Below are 17,021 nucleotides of genomic sequence, written 5' to 3'. Positions count from 1 at the left end.
ATCTAAGCCATCTACCGCCCAAGCTGAGCTCGAACCCTAGGCACGCTAGCTCGACGCATGCCATCCGTACTTCTGCACTTCCCAACAGGCATCATCCCAATAACTTACTGCCGGGCCACCGACGAATTCGGCTCTTTATGATCTCAATTTGGCTGCCGGCCTGAGCCTTTTGTCAAAGAGTCGTTCAATATTGCGTATTCAGGAGCACTTGCATCTACACAATCGTCACTCAAGGAGATTGCGCGCCTGACCTTTGTTTCTTTTTTCCGCTGCTGAACAAGATGGATGGTCGGACACAGTTTCGCGACCGCGAAAGGTCGTACGCCTCTCCCACTCACATTCGCACGGCTTCAAGATCAAGTACAAGTACTAGCGCAACCCGAAGAACACCCCAAAGTCCCAGCAGCTCCAGTTCGCACTTCGTATCCTCTCCCCGACCTTCGAGTGGCCACCCTTCCCACAGGTTTCACCACACCTCCTGCGCACAGTCTACCACAACCTCACGACCGGCGTCAGTAGTATCGAGAGATAGAGGCTCCGAATCTGGAAGGCAAAGCGCGGCATCGAGTTACCTACAAGAGAAGCTTCAGAAAAGAAGGGAAGAGGCTGATAGATTGGCAACCATACGATCGGTACATGACATGAATGCTTTAAGCGAACATCCTCCGAGAAACCATACATCGCCCAGCAGAGGTAGCACTACAGACGGTCACCGGCCAAGGTCCGGCGGAGGCAGCAGCGAATCTCCCAAGAAGAAGGGTATGGGGTTGAAAGAAATGGAAGCTGTAAGCTCACCTCACCACATTATTTGGCAAATGATGCTAACCTAAGCTCTAACAGACAGTCTCCACGTTACATAAACAAAATTTTGACCTGAAGCTTGAACTCTTTCATCGACGAGAGAGGCAAACTGCTCTTGAAGACCAGCTTGAAGCTCTTGAGGCGGAGAAGGCACAAGCAGATGACGTGAACGACAAGCTCTTGGACGAATTAGAAAAGAGAGACAAAGCTTTGCAGGAAGCGGTCCAGATGATCGTTTCTCTTGAGGCCCGGGTCGAAACGTTGCTCAGAGAGCGAGAGATGGTCCGGCAAGTCGATGCCGCCGGTTACATGCCGTCGACTGAGCTCGGCGCCAGGCTCAATGGGCCCACGGCAAAGCCTCGGATGGCTGACTTGAACCAGCTTGAGGAGGACGCCAAGACACTTAATCGTATGCCAAGCTTTGTGTCAGAGCACAATGAGAAGACAGATAACCTGCGAAAGGTTTATCTCAATTCTCGCGGCAGCCTTCTCAGCTTACCCAGAGCTGCAATGCAAGGCATGGATGAGACGGATGGCCGACGGGTCAACAGCCTGACTAGCCCGAGTCTCAGCATTCTCAGTGAAAGCTCCTTTCTAAGTGTATACGGGGAGAGGGAGGACCAGGGCCAGACCATGGTTGCGGATGCAGACGAACCACCCCACCTAGACGGCTTGTCAAACCATTCACAACCCCGAAGACCTTCTTATGACAGCCAACATTCCAGGTTACGGAAATCCGCGACGACAGCCCTGGAAAATCCAAACAGACAGAGTCGGTCTAGTTCTATCAATCGGGTGCCGGGTCCGGGCCAGTTCCAGTCTATCTATGATATCATCGACCACAACTCACCACTCCAACAGCTAGCAAGGCTTGATCGTGTCTTTTTGGAAAATTCACCGATGCAGGAGCGCTTCTCAGTTGCCAACACAGGCCAAACACAAAAGTATGTCAAGGACATTAAGCGTGAGAGACTAGCCCGAGTTACGACAGATGCACCTCCCAACAGACCGAACGACCAGGTTCTTCCTCCGACGCCTGATACAATCTCGACATCAACTCTTCGAAGGTTCAAAAACTCGGACGACACACTCTCTCGTCAACGAGATGTCTCGGGGCAGAGTAGCTATCCCTCTATTTCAGAAGACACATCAACAGGCGAGGGGGCAGAACACAACGGAGGTGCACCTGTTTTGCAACGAGCTTTGATATCCGCTTTTGGCAAAGAGCCCACCAAGAATACCCTTGGCGCGTGGCCATCGTCAAATTATCGCCCTAGATCAGCAGACGAGAGCACCATATCGCATCGCAAGGGAGCTGATTGGGAATCTGATGTCGATTCTGTTCACTCTCTCGACTCTAGCCTTGACATTTGGCTTCAACAAGGCAAAGAGTCAAAGGGACCTGGAAATGACAGAAGCGAATCCCCAGATCTCTTCAACTTCCCTCCCTTGGGCGGAGGATGGCCTCCCCAGACCGACATCAGATCCATAGGCGGCCCATTCAACGTCTCTGGACTTTTCCAGGAACCGGGCAATCATGTTAAGGATTTGATGTCAGCCCAAGAAGCTCTGTTCCCAGACACAAACCAGGCCCCTCCGCCGCCTAACAGGAGGTCAAGTTTGGGTGCCCAGACCAAATCGCCGTCCAGGCCTCCGCCAGTCAATGGGAAACTGCGCAAATCGCCTTCCCGCAGCGGCTCCAGGCGCAACAGCGTGGACGTGCAGATGCTTCAATTAGCGGAGCCGGCCTCTCGCACCTCTCAGCAGCCAGAGCCGAAGTCTGAGTCGCGGCCAAAGGACGGCCACTACCCCCCTTCGTCTGTAGCAGCTCCGCGGGGGCGTAGGTTGAACTTCTTCCGGCGGTCCATCGGCGGCGGCTCGACGGTGCCTTTGCCGGAACCAACTCCTGTGGCCGCCGATGAAGCCGCTGCAGCGACAAAAACCGGCCCAATGGGTATGCCATCGTGGGTGCAGCGAAGCAATTTGGCGGACGATGACAGGGCTAGTGCAACACCGCCCCCTGTTATGAGGAACTCCAGATTCGGCCGCGCTGCTAGTGTCGATGAGGGGGCTCCCATCGATGACCGGCCTCCTATGACCCCGACAACACCCGTGGCACGACGTGCTACCCTCACTCCCGTCGGTAGAGACGCAGCTTCTGCCGAGGCGACCCCTACGGCCCATAGTGCAGGCGGCGGAGCGTCGCTAAATAAGCGGAAGTGGCTCCCAGGGTTTGGGCGGGCGAGCAGCCTGAGGAACCGTGGTGGCTGAAGAGGCCCGTCACTATGACTGTCGGGAAGCTGTGGCTCAGGACTGGCTGTTGAGCGGCTGTCATGACGATTGTAATCGCCGCCTCACCAGATGCACGAGCGACATGTACAATATTACGATGGATAAGTTGATCCCTTATGCCGCACCACTGTTCTATCATGGACACTTTTGGATCCATCGGTATGATTAAAACCAAGAACTAGGGGTTAAGGGCTGCGAAACAATTGGGAACTGCAGGCAGCCAGTAACGGCTAGGCAGATTGTAATGAAGCATGATGACACGGAGTTGACTTTAAGAGATGTCCCGGCGAGGACGCGTAATGGAATGATGACGAGCGTTGATGAGTTACGAACCTGGCTGTTACCCGATTCTATGGCGGGTTCGATACTTGAGGCTTGAGGCGTGGATAGATGATAATATAATTCTGAAATATTGTTTGAGTATTTACACTTGTCGCATCGTATAGGTTGCTTTGATGTGTTATTTTTACTTGAGCACCTTTTACGGATTACCAGAATGACGAATCTTGACAGGAGTTCGCCGGCTGGATTGTTCGGACACCAGCAGCCGAGCTTTAACCTGGAATACAGAGAGGTGGGGCAGTTATCTCCCCCCTGCATGAGCCGACTTCACCTCGTAATCACATCCAGGCAGAGAATTTCGACCTCATCTACATATTCGTCAACGTCGCCAATGGATTAGGTTATTACAAGCTGCGAATGCGTATTTTAGAAAAAACGGATTCCTTAATTTCTCAAAGTCTGTTGCGCTGTCCGTCTCCCACCGTCGCGACGTTCGGTCAACATATGCTGAAGTCATCGAATTTCAAACTCGCCTCTCAATCAGAAAGACACATTTACTCTTATTCTGCCGGCAACAATATTCATCGGGACCCCAGAAAATGGCAATATCAGGGGATAACCGTGCGCCGAGCCCATTCCTATCGATCACGCCCATGGCATGGAACACCATCGCCCAGTTCAAGCTGCTCCTCACCCGCCTTCTCCCGTTCTCAGTAGCACACCCGATAACGGGCTTGGCGGATCGGTACTTGATACCCGGACACACCGGCTCCTGGGATCGAACGGGTTTAGGGACGTTCCTAGATGATCTACGAGGCGGCGGCGGCGGCGGCGCCGGGTACGGGAGGAACTTTGCGATTGTGCTGTTTGCGATCCTGGTAAACCATGTCCGGCGCGTGTTGTTCCCTTCCACTGCGGTCGGCGGGTACGCGGGTCCGATTGGTATGCTTAAGCTCGCCGCTGGGAGTCCCGAGTTATTCCTCCTGGAGGAATTCGAGATGGGGTTTCCCGGGAGGAACTGGGGGTATCGGAGTGGCGCTCTGGCCAAGATCGCGTGGGATTGGGTCGGGATATTTGCGGGGGAAACGTTGAATGGCGGTGTGGCGAAACTTGATGCGCGAAACAGATGGAAAGATGCTGCTCGCGGGGATGGTGTCCGCCCTGCTGCCGGACGGCCGGTGAAAGCCACGCAGGAAGATTGGGGGAGAGAGGCGGACGGCGAGAGGATTGAGAGGAAGATAAGCACCGTTGCTGCCGTGGTCGTGGTGGTTTGGTATCTTGGTGCGGCGGAGTACATCCACGCACGGATCGCGCACGTGGTCTCTGTCGGGATTGCGTATTGGAAGATGGCGAGCGGCGGGGACGTGTATAGGGATGCTTTATGGAGGGCTTTTGTCCCGGGCGGTTCGCTTCCTCGCGGTGCCGGGTTCGTTGAGGTTATCGAGGCTTTTGTTACGGGGTTTTGGAAGAATGGTGATAAGTTCCGGATCATCTTTTTCCATTTCGAGCTGTGGGTTTATCTTGTATATGCGATATATCCGCTTCTACGGCTCGCTCTGCTCAGGGCGGTGGGATTCGGGCAGACGAGAGGGAGGGGTGGAGTGAGGTGGCTTGGGCCGAGTCCTGGACTGGCCGGGGTGCTTGCCGGGTGGGTTTGGTTAACGGGATACGTGGCGAAGTACTCGAACAAGTATTATATCGGGTTGCAGGTGAGTGAGGCGTTGCTTGTTGGGTGGTGGGCTTTTGCGGCGGTGGTTGGGGTTGTGGTTGTGGTTGTTCGGGATAGGATTCGGAAGATGAGGAGTCGGGTTGAGGGGGCGAGGCGTTAGATGGTCTGTAGATACCAACTTGCTGTAGAAGTGTTTGAATCGTTCTTAATAACATGCGAAATCGTAGTCACAGGTGATCAAGTAGCATCCTTCAACATCTCCAAGCGAAGGGAAATGCAACGGCATCAGGTCCTAACAGAAACTGAATTAGTGGTACATATATCATCTATGAAAGTTTGATTTTTTTGGTCTAGATCAGACAAGTCTGCAATGACGTTTAGGCCAGAACTTTCTGTCTAGCTTTACAGCTTCATTATTTCCCTAGAGATATATACTACAGCGCCAGAGCCGTCAGTCGAACATAGCATTGATGCGGCTCTCTAGTCAGTTTGTCGTACGCCCCCATGGTATTCAGCTCAAGGGGCAGCTCTTCAAGTTGGAAGCTCCATAACACCAGAACCACCATCATGCGAAACTGTACGTACGCCAACTTCCGCCCGTAACACCCTCTAGGGCCCATGCTGAAAGTCATGTTGCGTCCACGGGATGCGTCGAACACGTCTTTTGTGCCGTCTTCAGACTTGACCAGCCATCTTTCAGGCTCGTATACCGCCGTACTAAACTCCGATTCATCACCTTTACATCCGCCGTTGCCCATACCTGTGGCCTCCTTCGCCGCCGCCGCCGCCCGAGCACCCGGGGTACGTAGCGCATCGGATATAGGAAAGCCGGGCTGCGTATAGCCCGCCTGGTTCCACACCTGAAAGACGACGGTGCCCTTGGGGATGCGGCAGCCCAGGATCTGCGTATCCTGCGTGGCGCTACGTACGCACATGGGCGCCGTCAACGACACGCGGAACAGCTCTTCGATGCTCGCTTCGAGGTACGGACATCGTACCTGCATGATCTCCTGAGCTGTTGGCACGCGCTTTTCGGCCACCGCCGCGGGAAGTGCAGAACGCAGACTGTCGCGCAGCTTGTTTTGTTGCGCTTGGTGGCGCGCCAACGTTTTGATGGCCCACTGGTTTGCGTTGGACGTAGACTCGTGCCCGCCCAGGGTGAAGCCGTATAGCTACGCATTGGAGCAGCGTCAGTCATTCTGTAGTGTTTATAAAGCCACGGTTCAGATCATCTTGCTCACCTCGTCGTAAAACATGCGTGTGTGAAAGGCTGGCGCGCGATGCTCCTTTTCCGCTTGGCCGGTTTCCCTTCGTACCATCTCGTCTATGGCGCAGCGAACCGCATCCTCCTTCGATGCGGATTGGACCCGGGCCGCGGATAGGTCAATTTGGCGTCTCAAAAGATCTTCTTTGAGCCTAATCGCCGTGCTCAAGGCTTGGCCCTGCCGTAAGAGCCAGTGTGAGATCACTGGGAATAATGACTTCATCGTCGTCTCGAGGCTGTCTGAGAGCTTCAGGAGAGCTTCAATGACTGGGGTGGTTGGCGCGTGAGGAAACACCACCGGCTTCATAATATCCCCATTTTCGCTGCCGCCAATGGAAGGCAGGGAGGACATCGATGACAGGTACTCGACGTTGGGCTGCGTCGCGCCGAGTCCCTCCAGGCCGGGGCCGAAAGTGAAACCAAGTACGGCGTCCAGCGCGCAGTAGCTGATATCCTTCAAGGCCGTGAAGGGGTGCCCTCTAGCTAGCCGAGCCTTTTCCCGCCACAAAGCTGTCATGCGCATCGTGCTTTCGTGGAGGAGAGGTGCGGCAACCTTGTTGAGGAAGCTGGGGGTCAGAATGTCCCCAACTAGCCGCCGACGACTCTTGAACTCTTCGTTGGTCTGCCATCTGCTGTGATGTTCCGGTATTACGCCGCCCAAGAGGTCAGCCGTGAAAGCCGATCTATCAAACTCCTTGATGCGGCGCATCAGAATGTCTTGCGTCTCTTGAAAGTCCGAGATGATAACCCAGGGCTTGCTGAACGGCCGGCCAAACACTTGGATGATGGGCGAGTTGTGCTTGATGTTTTGCGCCCCAAGCCAGTCGTACATTTGGCCCGTCTTCTTGGCATGGCCTACCATCTCCGGCATATCACCGAGGAGGGACTGAGCCGCTGCCTTGTTGTAGGGGATACCGGGAATTGGCCGCGGCAGCAGTGCTCTGTAGAGCAGATACAATGTGAGCGCGCAGGCGCCTATAGCAAAGGCCAGAGTCGTTCTGGTGACCATAAATCCGGACATTGCTCCAACCTTGTCCATGGCGATTCAAAACTACGTTTCTCTATTGGAATCAGTGATGTGAAGAGTAAAAGATGACACACAGTTTGAAAAGAGCATGCAAATGAAAATCGAGTACTTCAACAGTATAAACCATACAATCTGACAAACGTGAAAGAATTCTCAACATTATGATGCCCTACTTTGCGTGAAAGCTTCTGGGAGAGGTACTACTGTGTTTCGTCCGCCGGATATAGACTTCGCATTCGTTTCCAAGCGTGGATATCTCTGGAGGATTGTATTATCCCTCGTCTCTTCTCAAGTCCAAGCGCTGCCTCCGGCATATGCGTTTAACTTCGGCCGTTCTTGCCTTGTAGGGCTCCTTCTAAGTTCTCGCCGCCGCCGGACCGCGTCAGCTTCTTCGGAATCTGTGCGACGGCTTCCCCTTCTTCCGATGATCTGGATCCGAGATTCTGTGGCAGCCAAGGTAAGGAATTGACTTTCTGAAACTTCTGTATATGGTTCAGTGGCTTGCGAAACCAGAGTTGGCAGCAGAGTAAGCTTCAGCCCAATCTTTGCATCCCATCAGTCGTCGTTTTCTGTATCCGGTGATTGGCCAGGACGTCCGTCAGATAAATAGGGAATCCGAGTGCGATTTGTGTTGGGAGCTTCGGACCGGTTTCTTGGGTCAGGTCAGCAAATTTAATACGATATCGATCCAGTGGTCTGGCCTCATTTCGCGTAACCTTAAAGGTTTGAGAAAAGTATCAAATCCCAAAATTATCATCTTTTGGTTTCTATTTAAGGTTGATCACGCAAAATAAGAAAGATTCCGTGTTCATCTCGGATGAAAGCAACCTCAACTTCGCCGCTGATAATTTGAAGCTTAACCCTATTTTATCAATCTAGCAAATGACGCTGCCTCATCGCAGCCGGCCCGACCAGCTTGCCGCTCCCATCCCGCTCGTTTCCCGCGGAGAAGGTCATAGTATTATAGTACAAAGTTACATATGGCCCATCCTTGTTGTATGACAGGCCGACATATGAATGTCTCCCAATCGTGTTAGAGAAGTCCTGGGTCGGGCTACAGAGAGGGGAAAAAGAGTTAGCTCGATGCTTTAGGCATGTGAGAATGGTTCGATTACGGAGTAAGAGACTCACAAAGCTTTCTGCACTGCGTCGACGTATCTGTCGGCAATATGATGAAGCCCACAAGCACGGAAAAAGCTGCCGAGGGAATGGGCAATTCGGAGGTCTGTTCCACCGTAATGGCGCACCGGAATATACACCTTCGGAACTGGCTCGGTGCGGTTGTGCACCATTTCCATGTTGAATATGATGCCCGATGTTCGGTGCCAGCTCTGAGGTAAACTTTCCTCAGGAGCAGTCAACCCCAAGACATGTAGGTAGAACAACCGAATCAGGTCCAGGCCAGCCTCGATATTGGGACCCGCGAGAGATCCTCCGAGTGTGTAAATCTCCTCTACCCGTGCCAGACAGGTTTCTTTGGTCCGCAGGTACAGTTTGAAGCGCGCATCAGTTGGCTGGACGGCGTCGAAGGCGATCAACTCTAGCCTCAGAATGCTCTCATTGTCGCGCTGCTTCTTGTATTTATAGACGAATTTGCGTATATAATTGAAGGAGGGCCCAAGGTTGAGAGGCAGCTGCCCGATAACGTCGGTGATGATCTCGCCGGCATGGTTTTCCAGCAGAAGCGAGATGGGAATGGGGTAGAAGTACACTTTCGGCACGGGATACTCGCCCTCCAAGTCGAATGAGATAGTGTTGGTCGTCATGTGCTCATTGGGTGCCATTTTTGACACAATGTCGTGGGCATATTTGGCCTCGACATGAAGGTGTTTCTTGAAGAACTCCCATAGCTGACCGTCGATTTGGCCACCGCCATGGCGAATCAACCGTGACATGACCACCTCAGGTTCGTCTTGGTTAAATGGATCTTTTGCTGTTCCAGCAAAGCGACCGATAGGTTCGGATCCGACTCGAATCTTGGATTTCTTGAGCCCAACATTCCAGCTGAGCTCGGCGGGCGAGAAGTCATCGGAACAGAAACTATCGAAATGAGGCAGTCTTGTGCCCGCCTTGGTTGTGTTTGGACGAGGACCAAGTGACGGGACGACGAATTGGTTTACGAAATCGGCATAGTGCTTCTGATCATCGACAGAGTAACCAGCACTCTGCATCAGAGACAGGAGAGGATGCGAGATTTCATTACGCCAGAATTTTAGGTCTTCTTCACTTCGAGTGAAGTCTAAGTCATTTATTGCCATGACCATCTTGACAAACTGTGAGGGTTGAACTTGGTATAATGGGCTGTTACAGTAGCGAATAATGCACTTGAGGCAAAGGAAACTGAATTTACGATGTGCCAAAGCAAATGATTGAACGCTCCAGTAGGCTTATATACGATAAATTACTACGCAGGAATACTCGAACCGGAGAACCAGGTGGCTACTAAGTCACGGAATCATCCGAAGCAGATATGATCAATAGCAAACAGTAGGGCCCCGGTCAACACCTCACCTCTGAGAGTCTGATTTCTGTATGTAATGTGTAACTATGAAATGTTTGGGACGGCAAAGTTGGCTTTGATGATCTAGGTCCTCTCAGCTCTCTAGATTTACCTAAAACAGACATAATGAGCAAAGCAGGGCTCTTGAGCTGAAAATGATTGAGTTGTGAATCTATGTTTTAACATCTTAGCCAACACGCGACGCCAACAAATCCGAGCTCGAGGCCGGCACTGCAGCTTCGAATCTCATTTGAACCAGGGTTATCTCATTGGAAGTAGCGGATACGATCACGAAGGTTTACCATGAGCTCGAGTAGCATCCGAAGAATTCGTCGTATAATTTCCCCTCAATTGTCCGTAGTCCTCTTCCGAAAAGCTTCAAGCATCCCATTTTAAACAATCGCTATCGATCACTCCTTATAGAAGTCGAGACCGAAGTACTGGTAAAGCTAATTTTATTCTGGACGCTGTGCCACACCATTCGTACTATTCATATCTAACCTGTTAAAGTATTGAGCATATCACACGCTCCTGAGCTATTACCCTAGTGTTCGTCTTTCTTCTTCCTTTTAAGCTTCTTTTCGAGTTACCAATCTTTACACAGTCGCGCACGTCGTTGAATGATGGACTCTGTTATTATTCCCCTCCACTGGCCGCCGCAACTAGTGGGCAAGTTAAGCAATGGCACAGCTTTGGCAGGTGCCTTAATTCTCGCCGCTCTGTTACCATTTGTTCTTAGTTGGATCACTGCGGACCGTTCCATACCTAAGCTCACTAGTTCAAAGTCTTGGTTCGCGAGTCGGCAGGATTTTGCTACTCATGGTGTTGAAATCATCGAGAAGGGGTTCAATCAGGTCAAAAGCGGCGTATTCCGGGTGACGGCTCTAGATGGTGAATTACTCATTGGCCTTGCGGCGTATCAAACACGAGACACCATACTTACATATTTAAGGCTCTGATTTAATCCTTCTGGCACCTGAGCATTGGTTAACGCTCTGCAAAAAGAAGGATGACGAGGTTGCTCCCGCTCGTAAAGAGGTTTGCCATCGCCGAGACACCTTTCTGAATGATCATTGCTAATAAGAACAAGTTCTTTCTTTGTGATCTGCACGGCGCGCCTTTTGAGGAGCCATTTCTCTATCGCTATCTTCTCGCCCGTATGCCTGGCTTTGGTATGCATTGCCACAAGTATTTGAGGCGATTACCTCGTGCTGATCATTGATCTGGTTTTAAGACCGCCATCTCGACGTAATATCGCAGGCACTAGATGAGGGCATCTCTAGTATCCTTGAGAAGGGTTTTGACTATTCAAATGGCGGTAAGTGTGGCCAATTGTATCGATATAGCTTGTTCTTTCCAGACATTCTGGCTTTGTAAGATATTGGAAACTTGCTAACAATCCACAACCGTTAGCACGCAAGCATGTCATCATTCAGCCACAAATTTTACATGTATACTCACATGTCATATGGCGAGTCATTCTTGGCGATAGTTTTACTCCCAAAGTCGTGGATATCTTCGAAAAGTACTCGGCGACACTGATTCCTGTGATGAAAGCGCTTAAGGCCCAGAGACCGATGATGGCTCGTATCACTGCCGCTTTCTCTAGCGAAGTGCGCCAGGTCAATATGCAGCTGGAGCGAGCGACCGCCTTCTTTACCCCCATTCTTCAGCAACATTTCCAAGCTTTTGAGCAAAGCTCCGGTACTAGCTCGGCTAACAACGAATGGTTCGAAGAGCTCATTCGCATGGCACCAGCAGAGAAGCGTCGTGACTACAAATTTCTTACCAACATTTTGATTGGCTTTGCATTTACTTTTGTATTTTCTCCGGGGCCATCAACGACGCAGGTTGTTTATGAGTTTGTTTTCCGCCCTGATTATACTGACCTTGTGCTCCAAGAAGCGCGAGACGTCCTCGGGGAACAACTGGAAGATTGGAGCTTTACGCGCGAAAGCCTTCGAAAGCTGTCCCTTTTGGATAGCTTTTGCAAGGAAACCCACAAACATCATCCAACAGCAGCATGTACGTCACAAAAACACCTTTTTTAAAGACATGATGGCTGGTTTTGGCACCTTTTCTATTACGCAGACGACACCTTGAATTGGTTACTAACATATTGATTTTACAAACACACAGCCAACCTGATGAAAAAGATCCACAAGACACAAACGCTGTCTAATGGCGTGGTTCTGCCCGCAGGAACCGTCTTCGAGGTGGTGATGACAGCAGCCCATCTGTCTAACCCCAGCTTCAAGGACCCCGCCGAGTGGAATGGACGGCGCTACCACGACTTGCGGCAGCAAGCATCGTCAGCGACAGGCGCCAGTAAATACGACTGGGGTGCCGCGACGCGAGACGATGTCAACTTCGGATACGCGTCTCACATGTGTCCTGGTCGCTGGGCTGGGTGCTCCATTGCCAAGATGTTTCTAATCAAGCTGCTGTCGCGCTATGAAATTTGCCCCGAAAATGGAGAGACTGAGAGATACAGAGACTTCCATTCGGGGCAGTACGTACGTCATGCCCTCAAGACGTGCATTTCTTTGGCCTTTATTTACACAGGAATCGTCTTAAACACTGCTCTTACTGACTTGCGCAACTGACAGATCTTGCCAAACCCAACCAAGCATATTCTTATTCGACCGAGGAAGTAACAGGTTGGGGTCAGCCAATGGTCTGTTACAGATGTGTCTGTAGAGCGAGTGTATTGCCTCGAGGTCCGAATATACAGTCTGGATCACATTACGTGGGATAGGGATAATTTTTATTGTTTCGGCAGACAAGATAACGAATACGAACAATGCTAATCAGGCACTGTTCCTGCCCCTGTTGTAAATCTTAGGCCCTTTACATATAGGAGTAAGCTTGTAGTCGCAGAAAAAAGCCTTGCAAGAGTGCCCTAAAACCACTGCTTAACATGCTGATAGCCTGGCGTTGTTGGCATATGTTATTTTCGGACAACGGGAGGTCTCAAAGAGCAACCAACACAGCAACCTAAAACGCCTAATGGAACAAATTGGCGCCCAGATGATATGAGCACATGTATGTTGGAAGAACAACTTTACTTCGAATGTGTGATTGGCTGCCTTGTCCTGCATGACACTGCGCCGCAGCGTCAAGGCAGACCCCAAGGTTAATTGCCTGGCCAGAGAACGTGATAAACGCCGAGATCATTTATCTGGGCGCTAAAATCAAAGCTCTTCCTTGATTTAATCCTCATTCCCCGCCGATGTCTTTGGGCCTTCAAGCTTGATATCATAACCCTCCTGTCAACATGGCCGAAGCGTTGGTTAGCTTCACGGCTGCTGGGGCTGGGTTTGTGTCGTTGTTGGTTCAAATCACTTCCGGAATCAAGAAACTACGCGGGATACAAAAAAGCTTGGAAAATGCACCAGCCGAGCTTGATTATCTCCTGGGTGACTTGGACTTTTTGATCTGTCTCTTAAAAGAGGTTGAGAACAGGGCCCCCCGCGGAAATGACCTCGGCTTGCGTCATTGTGAGGCTAGCTGTAATCAAGTCATTCAAGGCCTGGAAGAAATGAACGAAAAGTTTGAGTCTCAGTCAAGGAGTAGTGGCAGACTAAGGGTATTAAAACTGCTCTCGTTTCTGGATTGGAAAGAAGACATTGAGGCTCTACGACGGAGTATTCAAGCAGCCAAAGCTGACCTAACCCTGTAAGTATACGCCAGCAGATTCATTCTTATTTTCTTTGGGGCCTAATGGTAACATTCTCCAAGAGTAAACACGTATCATATATCAGTTTATTTGGAAGAGTTAAGCCCCGCTATCCAGATTCTTCTCACACGATCGACGAACCCGAGGCCGAGTCTCCTCAAAAATCAACCCTCTCAGCAACCAGTGCTAGCTGGATCTTATGATTCATCATGCACAAACTTAGACAGTACAAAGAATTTGACAGGAATAGTACGAAGAAGGCCCAGTTACAATGGTAGTTGCCTAACCAGGCTCTGTTCCTGTGTGTGTCACCAGACCACAAAAACAGCTGGGCGCTTTTGGGCACTCGAATTTACTCCCCTTGCAGTTTTTTGGCAAACGTGCGACAAGGAATCTTGCGATGGAGCCAAATATGGTTGGTCTTGCAGACTCGCGCTTTCAAGGCTCGGAATTCGTTGGTCAGCGGTCATCCGGTTTCACATCCTCTCAGAATCAGGGAAATTCTCGCTTCGACCTTGCTTGGATATGGAGAGGATTGTGCCATATACGTCGCCTGGTTTTGAGATACTATTAAGGTGCCAAAACTACTTAATGACAGTTAATGAGGCTCGAGAAAGACTCACTGAGCTTTACCGAACCGACCATTCATTCGTAAACCATGTAGACCCAAGCGGTAAATCCTACATTGAGGTAAGGCTGCCGTTTTACCAGGTCTGGCGCTCTTACCAACCGAAATAGGTTCTTTTGACAGCTCCATGGCCAGGTAGTCAGGAAGACCAATTCTGTCTACTCTTGCTTTTTATGCGAGACTTCAAAATGAAGCGAGGAACGAAGACCTCAAGGTGAGCCAAGTCATCTGGTCCTTGCCATATCATTATAACTGACTTGGACGCGTCCCAATTTAGTTTTCTTACTCAGTGCGCAGGATGGATAGGTGAAGGACGACATCTAGACTTACTTGAAGCTCTCATTGACCTTGATTTGCGCGTTACTGAAATCGAGATTGATTCCCGGAGTTGGCCAGAACCATCTTCACCCAACTGGATTTCTGAAGGCAGAACGCCTGATCCTTTCTTTATTGATTATATCAAAACCCTCTGCTTGAATAATCAAGGTAAGTCTTTGAAAGAATTCTCGGATTTTATGTGTGGTAACCGTTACCAAACAGGGTTCGCTGAAATGACGCCCCTTCACGAGGCTGTTCTATTCGGTTCATCGGAGACTTTTAACAAGGAGATATCCCGTTCTCAGAAAAATGTGAAGAACTTTCTCGGACAAACGCCTGTTCATCTTGCAGTCTGTGATCCGTCACATCTTAAAGCTCTACTACAGGCCGGCCATGATCCTGATGCTCCTGACAACTACGGCATGACTCCTCTCATGTATGCGGCAGCCATGAATGAAGAAGGGTCCTTGATGATACTCCTCGATTCCACTAACAAGCTTAATGCATCATGCAAACGATTTCAGCGCAGCTTCATGCATTACGCTGCTGCCCATGGACATTGGAAACTTATTCTCATGTCTCTTTGCCGTATAGAGACTATTTTTGGGAAGAAGGTTGCAGAAAAGTGGGCAGAGGCTGCGACGATTGAATTTCAAGTTTCAATCATCGGTTATAACGATGGACGCGATGTATCTCTTCACGAGCTTTTGGCCAAATGCGGCTCGCCTGATTTCACGTTCGATGATGGGACATGCGGCGTGCAGAACAACTGCCTCCTACACGAAGCCAAGACTGTGGCAGATGTCGAGGCCATTCTTTCTAGCGGATCCAAGCTCATAAACCATACCAACACTGCTGGCCAGCATCCCCTAATAGCTGCTGCTAAAAGACACAATCCCGAAATGGTGAGAAAACTCCTGGACGCTGGAGCTGACGTTCGCTTGAGAGATAACAAGCATCGTACATCACTCGACCACGCCCTCAAAGCACTGCATAGGCCTTTTTTCGATGTTGTCGAGACAAGCTTGGATACTGTTCGCATTTTACTTTCTGCTGGCGCGGATGTTTCTTCAAGAGATTGTTGTAGATGCCCTTGCTCGCCGCAAGGATGTCTTCCCACTTCAGTCTTGCCACATTCGGTCACGGTCATTAATGCAGTTTTTTACACTATTTTTCCAATTTGGACAGCTGAATGGCTTAACCTTGTGCACGAATATCGAAGCGCCGACGAAGCAAAGGCAATTCTCTTGTCACTCCTTAGAAGACGGAAGCACGAGAAATTGGGAATGACACATGTGTGCTGTCGACGGCAAGATCAAAGGAAATTTCTTCACTGCGATCAAGTACGAGACGATGAGATCGACGGTATAATGGAGGAGGAATCAGAGTTTATCGAATTGTTGGAGAGAGAAATGGGCGAGATCGCTGAATACCAATACGAGGCACTACTTGAGCTTTGGGTCCGCGAAATGAAGGTTTCTTTCGATGAGGTATACAAGAAGCACGCCGAAAGAAAGCAAAAGTGGCCAAGCACATATGGTCCAAAGGTATCAGTCACACATTCGTTCGTCTACATAATTTAGTTGCTAACCAGCAAGGCAGACAAAATTTGAGGTAGACCACAAGAACGACCGTTTTATTGAAGTGGTTTCACTGGGGATAGGTAGAGACCCCACCGAAAAGCTGAATTCAGCAATTTCAGAATACATCACGTGGTTGGAAGGCGAGTATAAGAGCGGGGAGGCCTCCCACCTAGAAGAAGACAGCCGAGAGGATTGGTATCTGAGAAGACAGTCTCTGCTCCAGAAGATCATCGACACAATGCAAGTATCAGTAGGGGATCTAGTTGACGCAGTGCGCAATCTAGCAGCGAGAAATGATTCTAATGTTCGTATTGACGTGGAAGGAGCTCTTTGTCATTTTTTTTGCATCAAAGGAAGTTCGGATGAAGAATCCGTTTTGAATTGACAGCCGGGACCTCTTGAGTATTCTGATTCGAGGCAGGGCACCGATTGCTGTGTGCCAGTGGCATGACTTTTTATAAAGGATAGGGAGTCACAGTAACAATTGAGAAGAAATCATGGTCATTACGGCGATTCTATTAGTTTCCTGGAAGGGCGAAAAGTTTGACCCCATGTTAACAGCCCTATGGACATTGAATCTTATCTGTTTCTCTCATCTTTGATGCTAGATATAAAGTCAGTTTAGTATGATACAGTAAACCAATTGAAATTTATATTTCGCGATAGGCTGCGGGATTCAGGAGCTGCATGAAAGTAGGCTGTTGCGATGCGTGTTTTGGCATCCCGAGATCCCGCAAGTTTAAATAGCAAATGTTGTAAATGCTAATTGTGGTTGAATGCTGGCATGATGGTTCAATCGGTCAAGCACTGATCGATATAATCTGGCATCTCCGTTTTTCCAAGTCTATTTCTACCCTCTAAGGATTGTTGTCTCGGAGGACATAATGCAGCGCGTCCCGGGCCGTGGAGGATGTGGGATACCGAAGTAAGGCCTGGTGACCCCACGGACGAGGGGGCCAATAAGGCTTTTGATGGGGT

General features: G+C 50.1%; 6 protein-coding genes across 6 annotated transcripts; 4 read left to right on the top strand and 2 right to left on the bottom strand.

The window, feature by feature from the left end:
- Window positions 1-281: 281 nt before the first annotated feature.
- CTRU02_204429 (uncharacterized protein) lies at window positions 282-3,072 on the top strand (the record flags this gene model as incomplete). The annotated part of the gene is made up of 2 exons (XM_036732644.1): window positions 282-785; window positions 841-3,072. The coding sequence occupies 2 exons, from the start codon at window positions 282-284 to the stop codon at window positions 3,070-3,072; spliced, it is 2,736 nt and encodes a 911-aa protein (XP_036575621.1).
- Window positions 3,073-3,974: 902 nt separating this feature from the next.
- On the top strand, window positions 3,975-5,204 carry CTRU02_204428 (uncharacterized protein; the record flags this gene model as incomplete). The annotated part of the gene is made up of 1 exon (XM_036732643.1): window positions 3,975-5,204. The coding sequence occupies one exon, from the start codon at window positions 3,975-3,977 to the stop codon at window positions 5,202-5,204; it is 1,230 nt and encodes a 409-aa protein (XP_036575620.1).
- A 274-nt stretch (window positions 5,205-5,478) lies between these two features.
- CTRU02_204427 (cytochrome p450 monooxygenase) lies at window positions 5,479-7,347 on the bottom strand (the record flags this gene model as incomplete). Its single annotated transcript, XM_036732642.1, has 2 exons — window positions 5,479-6,216; window positions 6,286-7,347. The coding sequence occupies 2 exons, from the start codon at window positions 7,345-7,347 to the stop codon at window positions 5,479-5,481; spliced, it is 1,800 nt and encodes a 599-aa protein (XP_036575619.1).
- An 858-nt stretch (window positions 7,348-8,205) lies between these two features.
- On the bottom strand, window positions 8,206-9,599 carry CTRU02_204426 (tryptophan dimethylallyltransferase (aromatic prenyltransferase); the record flags this gene model as incomplete). Its single annotated transcript, XM_036732641.1, has 2 exons — window positions 8,206-8,389; window positions 8,467-9,599. 2 exons carry the CDS (start codon window positions 9,597-9,599, stop codon window positions 8,206-8,208), a joined length of 1,317 nt encoding a protein of 438 aa, XP_036575618.1.
- An 859-nt stretch (window positions 9,600-10,458) lies between these two features.
- CTRU02_204425 (cytochrome p450) lies at window positions 10,459-12,441 on the top strand (the record flags this gene model as incomplete). The annotated part of the gene is made up of 6 exons (XM_036732640.1): window positions 10,459-10,726; window positions 10,788-10,873; window positions 10,926-11,007; window positions 11,070-11,153; window positions 11,249-11,860; window positions 11,975-12,441. The coding sequence occupies 6 exons, from the start codon at window positions 10,459-10,461 to the stop codon at window positions 12,439-12,441; spliced, it is 1,599 nt and encodes a 532-aa protein (XP_036575617.1).
- A 1,598-nt stretch (window positions 12,442-14,039) lies between these two features.
- Window positions 14,040-16,043, top strand: CTRU02_204424 (uncharacterized protein; the record flags this gene model as incomplete). The annotated part of the gene is made up of 4 exons (XM_036732639.2): window positions 14,040-14,204; window positions 14,253-14,356; window positions 14,420-14,628; window positions 14,683-16,043. 4 exons carry the CDS (start codon window positions 14,040-14,042, stop codon window positions 16,041-16,043), a joined length of 1,839 nt encoding a protein of 612 aa, XP_036575616.2.
- Between the last annotated feature and the right edge of the window lie 978 nt (window positions 16,044-17,021).

This window comes from Colletotrichum truncatum, assembly GCF_014235925.2.
Source record: "Colletotrichum truncatum strain CMES1059 chromosome Unknown Contig_0002, whole genome shotgun sequence".
NCBI classification, from domain to species: Eukaryota; Fungi; Ascomycota; class Sordariomycetes; order Glomerellales; family Glomerellaceae; genus Colletotrichum; species Colletotrichum truncatum.
The sequence above is the reverse complement of the archived record's forward strand: the minus strand, read 5'-3'. Positions and strand labels throughout refer to the sequence as shown.